At 37.1% G+C, this 10,448-nt stretch overlaps 2 protein-coding genes across 2 annotated transcripts in view; one reads left to right on the forward strand and one right to left on the reverse strand.

Moving 5' to 3' along the window:
- Nucleotides 1-950, forward strand: part of LOC112505669 (enolase-like) — an 8,188-nt gene extending 7,238 nt beyond the window's left edge. The window contains exon 4 of the mRNA XM_025109567.1: nucleotides 825-950. Within this exon, the coding sequence (XP_024965335.1) occupies nucleotides 825-950 (126 nt within the window). The remainder of the gene's footprint in view (nucleotides 1-824) is intronic.
- A 4,472-nt stretch (nucleotides 951-5,422) lies between these two features.
- On the reverse strand, nucleotides 5,423-8,915 carry LOC112507582 (probable protein phosphatase 2C 4). The gene is made up of 4 exons (XM_025112227.1): nucleotides 7,232-8,915; nucleotides 7,030-7,143; nucleotides 5,913-6,177; nucleotides 5,423-5,710 (listed from the first exon to the last, which is right to left on the reverse strand). The coding sequence occupies exons 1-4, from the start codon at nucleotides 8,822-8,824 to the stop codon at nucleotides 5,595-5,597; spliced, it is 2,088 nt and encodes a 695-aa protein (XP_024967995.1). The 5' UTR covers nucleotides 8,825-8,915; the 3' UTR covers nucleotides 5,423-5,594.
- Between the last annotated feature and the right edge of the window lie 1,533 nt (nucleotides 8,916-10,448).

The raw sequence follows: 10,448 nt of genomic DNA on the forward strand, positions 1-10,448 counted from the left end.
AGATGAAATCGGATAGAAATGAAATATGGTTTAAGAGTTTTTAAGAGTTTTAAGAGTTTTTAAAAGTTTTAGCCAAATGCTTTATAATATAGTATAGATATATAGTAATAATTAACACAAATAAAGTAAATAATTAAATAACTTCATTTATAAGCTTTTTTACACAATTTTTATATACATAAATACACACACACACGCATATATATATATATATATATATATATATATATGTAATAGTATCAATTTGAATAAATTTTTTGATATAATTGATGATAGTTTTGAAAAACCCGATTAATACAAAGGAGAATTATGTTTTATTCGCTTTGAAAGATCTTTATCAATTAACAAAGACATGATGAAGATTATTGGAACAACAAGGGTTGTGGAGGTAGAGGCATTGTTGTTGGTGGACGATTGTGACTGTAGAGGATGTGAAGATGGTGGATAGGGGTGGTGGTGTCAACAGTGGTGGAGAGGTCCTTGTGTCAGTGTGTGTAACGCCTGAAATTTTTCCCATACTCTCTACTCCGTTCACGCCAGGATTTCCATCTCGTTGGTGAGATATGCGTTTCTTTTGTGAGTGTATGTATTATTTTTAGAAACTTAGAACATTTCTCTTGTTATCAGGTCTTCCTTTAGTAATATATATACATATATATATATATATATGTATATATTCATTGGGAAGATAATGATAGATGTAGTGGGGTAAGAAAGTCAAGAGGGGGTAGCTACAGCCTTTTATCTTATCCTTAGACCTTCTTTACTTGGAAAAAAAAAAAGTTCCTTCTCTTACTTTTGTGTCTTTATCTACTGTTTCATAGATTGGGAAAAGAAAAGGAGAAAAGAAGGGGCAGGGGAGGAAAAACAGCAATAACGGCTATTTGAGGAAGAAGGGGGAAAGATTGTGGCTTCTTCAGGTTAAGAAAGCACTCGGGAGGAGGTTGTAGTCGCCGGTGTGACCTTCTTAGCGCCGGCCAAGTCTGCACAGCGCCTCTGGTCCACTCACGTCTGCACCGTACCCCGACCTCCGTCCGCCTGTTTGTCCAGCCGTTCCCGCACCTTGGATCCATCTGACAGCAGGGCCGCCGTGCCATCTCACGCAACCGTCCATTAGACAGCAAACAGCAGTCTCTGGCTCTCTGCTGTGTTGTTTGTTTCGTTTTCTTGCTCGAGCAGCAGGCGCTGCCCTGTCGTTGCGAACAGCTAACAGCGGACAACAACTCTGATGTGCTGTTTCTTCGCGTTCCTTGCCAGGCCGTGGACGCTGTCGTGTCGTCGTGGTCTGTTAACAGCTGACAGCAAGGTTGCAACTCTGTCATGACGCTTCTTCATCTGCTTCGCCGAACAGCAGCTTGACTGTGTTGTTCTTCGTGTGTTTCGCCCAAAAACAGCCGTCTGTAGTGCTGTTTCATAGCCTGCATCGCCGAACAGCAGCCCTGTCGAGTTGTCCCTTCGCCTCTTTGCCCGAACAACACCTGCTGCTGTGTTTACGCAAAACAGCAGACAGCAAGGTTGTTGTGCATCTTCAAATAGCAATTGCTGCTGTCTTGTTCCTTCGTTCCCTTCACCAAACATCAGACTCTGTTGTGCTGCTCTTCGCCTCTCCTGACCCTCCATTTCCTTCGGCTTCTGTTGTTGCTGTTGCCTCACGAATTAGGAGAGAAATCCTGCTGCTTCTGAGTTCCCTTCCGTCTACCAATTAGTTCAGGACTTAGGATTTCTCCTAAATCCTACAATGTGAGTTCAACCTTTTCCTTTCACGAAAACTTATACTAATTGAAAAGATGTACATTACTTGCTTTATACCTTAGTGTTACGAAATTCCTTGTTTGGTTGAAATGGAGACTTTTAGGTCAAAAAGGAGTGAACTTAGAGACCTTGTTTATAATGAAAAGATGAGGTTGGAGAAAATGGTTTCGATCATTTGGTAAATTACTCATTTCAAAATATCGTTGGCCATAAGACTCAAACACCCTCATGTTCTACATTTGAAGTTCTTTGTTAGCAAAGGGGAACATTTCATGTGATTAAAGAGCTTATGCATAACCTTAGTGAGGAATAAAGGTTTATATGCTTAAGATAACGTAATTAAGCATATCACTGGGATGTAATGAGATTATAGGCTTGGATGTCGTTTTATTTCGTTCGTGAGAACGATGGTGTAAGTTGGAAAAAGAGATTGCGATTATTATGTAATCTCCAAATCACCTTCTCACTTCCACTCGGAAATAGGCATTGTGATTATTATGTAATTTCCGAGATAATGAGCTTAAGATCACGATCGACTACATGACTGGTTTAGGTTGATGTCGATGGTTTAAACCTATAAGTGATGCTCTATAACATTGATCTATGACTTACTTCGTGTTCCGTCATAAATAACGGAAAGCGGGTCTCCCCCGTCATCTTCGGATGTTTTGGCCCCACCACGTTATATTTTGGACTTACCCCACCCCCCCTTAAATTGTTTTAAGTTACGTCAATTATATATATATATATATATATATATATAAAATTGTTTAAAGGCCCTTCTATCAGATGCATTTGTTATACTATTTGAGCTCACTAGGCGTAAGCCTAACACCTCTTCTTGTTTTGGTTTGCTTATCAGGTTCCTTTAGCGGCGGAGTATCAAAGGGGTAAGGAGATTGTTGTTCGTAAGAGTCATTTTTGTAGTTGAAACACTTGGTGTTTCGAGCGTTACAATAATGGTTGATTTCGTATTTTTTTGTTGGAGATGGTAGAAACATCCGTTCTTAATCTAGGCATAGAATTGTTTAGATTATTAGGTTGTTAATTATCGTCTCTTTCGTTGTTTTGTAAACGCTACACTTTTTCCCTTTGTTGGGTGATTTTATTTTGAGATTTAGCTTCCGTCAAGTTCTCGTTTGGGTCTTAGCTTCCTTATAAATATGTGTATATATATATATATTATATATGTTCTTATAATTAGATTTTTTTAGGGTGTTACATTGTGGCTGATATGGTGAAGGTGATGTTGGTTATGATGGATGTAGATGCGGTGATAGTCGATTGTACCGGTGGTGATGGAAATGGATGGTGGTGGTCGATGGCCGACGGTAGTTATGGAGGACGTGAAGATGATAGCTAGTGGTGGTGGTTATGGTCGAGGTTAGTGGACCCATGGTGGTGGTAATGAATGGTGGTGATTCATAGCCGATGGTGGTTGTGGACGTGGTGGAGGAGGTTTGTGTAGTAGAGGAGAATGTGAAGGTGGCCAGCGGTGGTAATGGTGGTGACGGTGGTTGTTGAGGTGGCGATGGATGACGGTGGTTGTTGAGGTTGCGATGGATGACGGTGGTCGGTGGTTGAAGGCGGTTGTTGAGGTGGTGATGGACGACGGTGGTTGATGGTCGAAGGCAGTTGTGAAGGTGGTGATGGACGGAGGTGGTCAGTGGTTGACGGCGGTTATTGAGATGGCGATGGACGGTGGTGGTCGGTGGTCGACGGTGGTTGTAAAGGTGATGGAGGTTGTTGTAGTGCAGGAGGAGGTGGAGGTGGCCAACGACGGTTACAGGTGGTGAAGGTGGTCGTGACTAGCGGTGATGACCGCTAAAACAAATATTATATTAAGGTTATATATCAAACAAGGTTTAATTATTAATATTTTAATTTATATCTCATTCTTTTCCCATCTTGTTCCATCTATTTTGGTGGAACACAAAAAAAACTTTTTTTCCCTCTCAAGCTGTCATATCTTATCTTTGTCACATGTCGCACCAAACATAGAATGACGAGTTCTTGTCATGTCCCTTGTTGCACCAAAAATAGAACAATGAGTTTTATAATGTCCTACATACCAAACAGTAAAATTGATTTCAGATATTTTTCACTTTAAACTTTTCTAGCAATTACACATAGTATTTTTGGATTAACAAAATATAGAAAACCAATTTTCAAAAATTCAATAAATAATTTACGATTCAAAAAAGTTTTGATTTTTGTTTTTGGACTTCTTCTCACAAAGAAAACAAGTAAACAAGGTTTTGAATTTAAGGGAATCAACCTTTGACTTTTTGGCACTTTGCTTGTCAAAGAACACGGTTTGTTTGACCAAACTAACGTCACAATTTGAATATATATATATAGACAGACTTGGGATCATGTGAGACCAGCCTGTTTTTGTGAGACCCGTGAGACCAATATTTTACACTTGAAACTTCACAACAAAATGTTGTGAAGGTGACTTTTTAAAACCTTCACAGTGTTTTTACTGTGAAGGTTCGACTTTTTTTAAACCTTCACAGTGTTTTTGCTGTGAAGTTTACATGTAAAAATGTGGTCTCACGGGTCTCATGAAAACAGGTTGGTCTCACGTGAACCCAACCCTATATATATATATATATATATATATATATATATACATATATATATATATATATAATCAATAAAAAAATTAATTTTTAAAAGTTTGAATTTTAATGATGCCTAGTGAACAATGATGAAAGGGGCATTTTGGGAAGAAAAAAAATATACTTATCAAGGGTATTCTAGTAAATTGAATTCATTTGTAACCCAAACAATTAATGGGGAGTTACAAACAATCAAATCCCAAAAAATATGCATTCATATTATTATTATTATTATTATCATTTTTACTATTGATCTTCCATGTTCATTCTTGTATGAATTCCTAAATCGCATAATAAATACGGTAGTAACAATTTTCGGTATTGATCAATTTCAACACAAATGAACTGTGAACACAATTTAAACAAAAATGAATAACCGTGAACACAATTTGAACACAAATGAACCGTGAACATGATATGAATACAAATGAACACGATATGTGCAATTTTTKRCCCATATATTCACATACATAGACGTCCCACAAAATTAAGATAGCATCTGTTAATTTGTGTTCATCTGTTAAATTGTTCAAATTGTGTTCACGGTTCATTTGTGTTCAATTGTGTTCACGGTTGTTCATTTGTGTTCAAATTATGTTCACGGTTCATTTGTGTTCAAATTGATCAATACCGAAAATCGTTACTACCTTGTTTCTTATGCGATTTAGAAATTCATACAAGAATGAACATGAAAGATCAATAGTAAAAAAAAATTAATAATATGAATGCATATTTTTTGGGATTTGATTGTTTGTAACTCCCCATTAATTGTTTGGGGGTTACAAATGAATCCAATTTACTACAATACCCTTGTAAGGGTAAAATGAACAAGACATAAACCTATAAGAATAATGAAATTTGATTGGTTAAGAGGGTTTTCAAAGTTAACACAAAAATGATGGTTAACATTTGATCTTCCCCCCCTCTCTCTCTCTCTCTCTCTATATATATATATATTATATATAATAAAAACAACTAAAAAACCAATCACTCAAGATGAGTTTTGTATGTAACAAATAGACATTTATTAGAACATTTGCATTTTTGGTATATGAGAGTTGCATATTTAATTAAGATGGAGCAACGTTTTTTACATCTTTACAAATCCTCATCACCAAAAAACATATCGAAAAATTGGTGCATCTGTATCTCTACCTATTTTCACGTAAACGAATCCCCATTTATTTGTGGATTTCTATGTTTTTTGGTGTGTATCGATTACAAGCACGATCTCCATATCCTTCCTTCGAGCGAAATCACAATGACCGAAACATCATCATGGTAACGCCTTCGATCCCCTTGTGGTATTTCTAACAACTCGTGAAAATCAATACCTGTAAACAACAAAATCTTAGATACGTAAGCGTTTGAAAACGATCACGATCAAAAAGCACTACAATTTGTCGACACGCGTTAATTTTGCAAGATGTAATGTTTTTCTTTTCTTATTTACATTTTTGCAAGAATGATGGTTTGTTTATAACGGAAAGATAAAGGCGTAAAGCTGAAGCTTTTCCTCAAAACTCAGATTATTACCTGCTTTCTTGGCTGCACGTAACAAGACTTCTTCGACTAAATGCTGAGCAGGATCACCTTCGGGCGACCATTGAATGAAAAGCTCGACTTCAGAAACAGCCTCCTCGTTGGTGAAGTATTGATAAAGCCCGTCTGAGGATAATATCAAGAATCGGTCCCTCGTCCCCAATTTGTGATGGCGTAGGTACGGCAGACAGTTTATGTACGGAGAAGTTCCAACATAATCTATCCTAAACATCTCTAGTAACGCATTGTTCCATTTGGGCTGCACCAATCAACGAAACAGAAGATTTTAGTACGGAGCATTAAAGTTGATTTCTGATAACGATCTTTTTCTTAACAAAACCCCATCATGTGCTTTACGAAACTCGAGCATAAAACCACAATAGACCAACAATGTGAATCAAAAAAGTAACGCAACAGTCTTTTACGAGCTTTATATACCATTTCGGCCGAATCTATAACTCATAAAAGAGGAATCCTTATCTATAAAGCATAATATAACGACTATATAGCTATTACTGGATTCCAAACTTGAACCATTTATCCTTAATATATATGTTGCAACATCCCTTTTCTTCTCAAGGACATGGAGTTCCACATGGTACCGGAGCCAACGTTTAATACGGTAGGGACTCGGCATTCTGGGATAATCTGTGCCCTGTTGGAGACCCAGATCGGCTAGACTTAGACCATTTCTCATCGAGGGCTCTTCTTGAGAGTAATCTAATGGGGTTCCAGATATTCTTAAAGCTACAAACATGTTTAGTTTATGTTGTCATCAACTTTCAAATGATCATACTAACGTTCGATCATTTGTTTGCAATGATAAGTCAAGTGCCGTCATCTTAAAAGTGAACCACTCTCGGATTAAGTCTTGTACTTGTGCACAAAAGTATAGATGTCAATGCGGTGTCCGACAACTCCAGAAATAGAAAGCCAACTTGCTTTCTTCCAATCTAAAAGAGTTATGAAAGTATCATTCCCTAAAGAAGATCCAATCTCCCATCGATTCCAACACAAATGAGAATCTACTTTAATCCAAACACCAACAAGAATAAATCCCAATTTGCTTTTAGAAAGAATGGATCAAATTGAACAGATGTTTCTTGTTTACCTGCTTAAGAAAACCAGCACCGAAAGCTCGAGTGACCTTTAGTGAGCCTTTAACACGGTCATTCATCACTGCCCATGCATCATCTGGGTGTTCATTCTTTATTCTTTCAACTTCCTGCGAAAAGTTGATGAATTTTAGAGTATGAAAACTAGAATTGTGAGGTTAAAAGACCTGGAATTGAAGTTATGTTGTTTGGTTTTACCTCATCAATGGAGGTACTATGATCCATGCTAAGCTGGCAAGCAGTTAAACTTGGGTTTGTGGTGGCAATATCAGCATCAAAAACTTCGAGATCATACCATGTTTCTTCGTTAATCTTTTCTAGATCTTGTCTCCATAGGTCAGGCTCGGATTTCTGACCTAGAACAGCGCGGCTATCTCCCACATTCATCACGTAAACATCTTCTCCTTTCATTAACATAACAAGAACACAAGAGCCCATTAAAGCTAGTTCAGGATTTTCAACAAGCATCTGGTCTGCAATATCTAAATAAGACTCCTCTGTTTTCTTCAGTCCTTGAGACAGAGCTTTCAAAACATCCGAATGATTTATGGAATTCGACCCATTTGGATTCATTTGTTCTCTTAATCTTCGATCAAGTTCTAATCTCTCCCGGTCGAATTCACACTTCCACCTCCTCTGATTCTCCTCCCATTTCTTTGCCGCCCCTCGATTTCTAATCCTGCTCCTCTTGTTCCGTGAATTTGTCTCGAGATCCTCAGTTGCACATGGGTAACTCTCCTGCTGATGAACACAACTTGGTAACCCATTTTTTGAAGGTTGATCATCCAAATGAGATTCGACAACATCTGAAGATTTCACCAAAGAAGTCGAATTTGATGAATCAATCTGATCATCCCATAACAATCCTTTGAGTTCCTTATGAACAGCTGCATACATATTCGACCATAGATAATCGGGCGCATCAGGACCATTAAATCCATCATAAATCCCAACAAAAACCCACCCATGTTCCTCCGAGACGACAACGTGTACCCGATCTTCTCCAGCTTTGCCCTGAGCCCATTGAAGGTTCTGGTTCTGATTCATACACTCATCATCATCAAAAAAACTACCTTCGCTGCTCAAATTAACACTGCTAATCGTCAATTCATTGTTTTTCTCCGAAGACCCGACAATCCAATTGTGATCTTTCAAATGACCCACGTTCTTAGTGATCGGGGCAACAGTCGAGTTTTGGCCACGGGTTGTAAACGTCCTCGAAATCGCCCTTTGGATAACCCGAATCAAATGACGTTTTCTCGATCTGCGTTTGAAAGCAAAACCCCCATGGGAGTAGCTCCGTTGAAACTGATCGTGATTACCCTTCTCGAGGGGACCCGAAAAAAGAGGACCCGATTGAAATCCCCGCTCAATCGGGCCAGAAAGGAAGCCTCGTTCAATAGGACCCGAATACGGACCCGACGGCAAAGGACCCGAATTGATTGAGTTTCTAGGCAAAGGTTGTAGAGGAATCGATGCAAAAGATGTAGAGCTCTCAAAGGCAGAGGCCTTATCGATGGTGTTGTAAGAGTAAACATCGAGGAAAGATGTCGACAGAGGCGTGGAAGTGTTGGCGGAGACAGAGGCGCCGGAGATTGACCGGAAAGTGGTGGTTTCTTCAGCCGAATGAACCTTGGAGGACGAGATGCGAGATTGAGCAGGCCTAACATAGCAGAAGGAGTGACCCAGATCATCCAGTGGGTCAGAGATATAAACGGCCACGTCTTTCCGGCGGTGGACGATGTCGGTTCCGGTGAAACATAGGGTCAGCTTGCCGACCCCGTTTCCCATGACTGGATTCCGGGTGAAGAAAAGGCGGAGAGGATGAAGGTAAGGTACTTATAGAGGAAGAAGAAGTACTAATTGGATGGAAGTAACTTTGTGATCTCCATGGAAGTAGAATAAGATATGAGTTTAGTTGGAAGAGAAGAATTCTGTGTTAAAGGAAGAGAGAAAGAGAGAGGGTTGACTTTAGGGCGGATGTTTTTAAAACCAAAAGACAGAATTCAACAATTACAAAAATATATAAATACAAAATTCGTATTTTATTATTTAATTAAATCTAAAGTTGTCATGGTATACTTTGTTTAATAAATAAAACATTTGAATATTAATAAATACATAAATATTGGAAAAAATAATCTTATTTCAGATTATTAATTGGTTAAACGTTTTAATCTTGAATTTAACTTACATAATAATTACAAAAAATGATATAAATTGGTACGTGTATGTGTGAACAAATCAATCAAACTATGTAATGAATAAATACAAAATTGTTGATGTCGGCAAACTAGAAAATAATGAAAGTTTCATCATTAACATGGTTTCTTAAATAATTAATGGCGAAATTATTTAATTTTGTACAAGATTTCAACCGTATGCAAAACCCTAAGTATCCGAAATCCAAACCAGAACCTGAACCTGAACCGAAATTAAAGTATTTATGTAAAACCCGAATTGAAATCTGAAAACCAACTTTTTGGAGAAAATTTGGGTTCGGGTTGGATTTGATTTTTGGCTATCCGATCTATCTGAAAACTCGAAATATATACTTATTTATCTAATTATCTTTTGAAAATTCTAAAAATCTTGGTCGGTCGTGTTTTTTTTTCCTAATTTCTGAGCATACTATCGATTTATCAATCCTCTAAACCGATTGAATTCATCGTCAAAATCGATTGGATATATAATTTTTTTGCATTATAACTAAATTCGAACCCAACCCGAAACCCGACCGACCTCAACCCGACCAACCCGAACCCGAAGCAATCTGAAAATCCAAAAAATGGGGCTTAATTTCCATATCCAAAATCCGACCGGGTTTTTTATTTTCCCACCCGAACCCGTCGGATCCGCCCATACACGCCCCTACTTACTATGTTGTGTACTTGTGTTAATGTTTGATTCAATGCATATATTACTATTCTTAATTTCAACTTCTTAAGTGTCCATGTTATTATTTTAAAATAATGGTTAATTTTTAAAAATAAATGGTTACTTTTTTTATTCTACCCTTAATTATAAGTTAAAAAAGGGAAAAGTTTAAAAAAAACGTAATGGACTTTAGTGTTTGGAATGATTAAGTTTTTAGACAATTTTTTGGAACAAATAAGTCTTTGGACATTCTAAAATCTGTTAAATAATTTCTTGGACTTTCTAAATTCTGTTAGATACATTCTTATGACCTATAAAGTTTGTTAATATTGTAAAATAATGAAAAAAATATGAAAAAACAATCGACTTTCATATTTTGAACGATTAAGTTTCTAAACATTTTTTGAACCAAAAAAGTACTTATATCTATAAAATGAAAAAATATACCAAAAAGTATTTATATTTACTAAAAAATATTTACATTTAAAAAAGATTATTGATGAAATTTATTTAATTAAAAATAAAAAATATTTTATCA

The sequence above is a fragment of the Cynara cardunculus genome (genome assembly GCF_001531365.2).
Source record: "Cynara cardunculus var. scolymus isolate 2C chromosome LG 2, CcrdV1, whole genome shotgun sequence".
Lineage (NCBI taxonomy): Eukaryota > Viridiplantae > Streptophyta > Magnoliopsida > Asterales > Asteraceae > Cynara > Cynara cardunculus.

Excerpts from the sequence above, each read along its gene's own strand:
- LOC112507582 (XM_025112227.1), bottom strand. The coding sequence starts at position 8,824 with ATGGGAAACGGGGTCGGCAAGCTGACCCTATGTTTCACCGGAACCGAC. Across the intron at positions 7,144-7,231 it reads ATAGTACCTCCATTGATGAG|GAAGTTGAAAGAATAAAGAA; the intron begins GTAAAACCAAAC and ends AACTTTTCGCAG. Across the intron at positions 6,178-7,029 it reads GTGCTGGTTTTCTTAAGCAG|CCCAAATGGAACAATGCGTT; the intron begins GTAAACAAGAAA and ends TGATTGGTGCAG.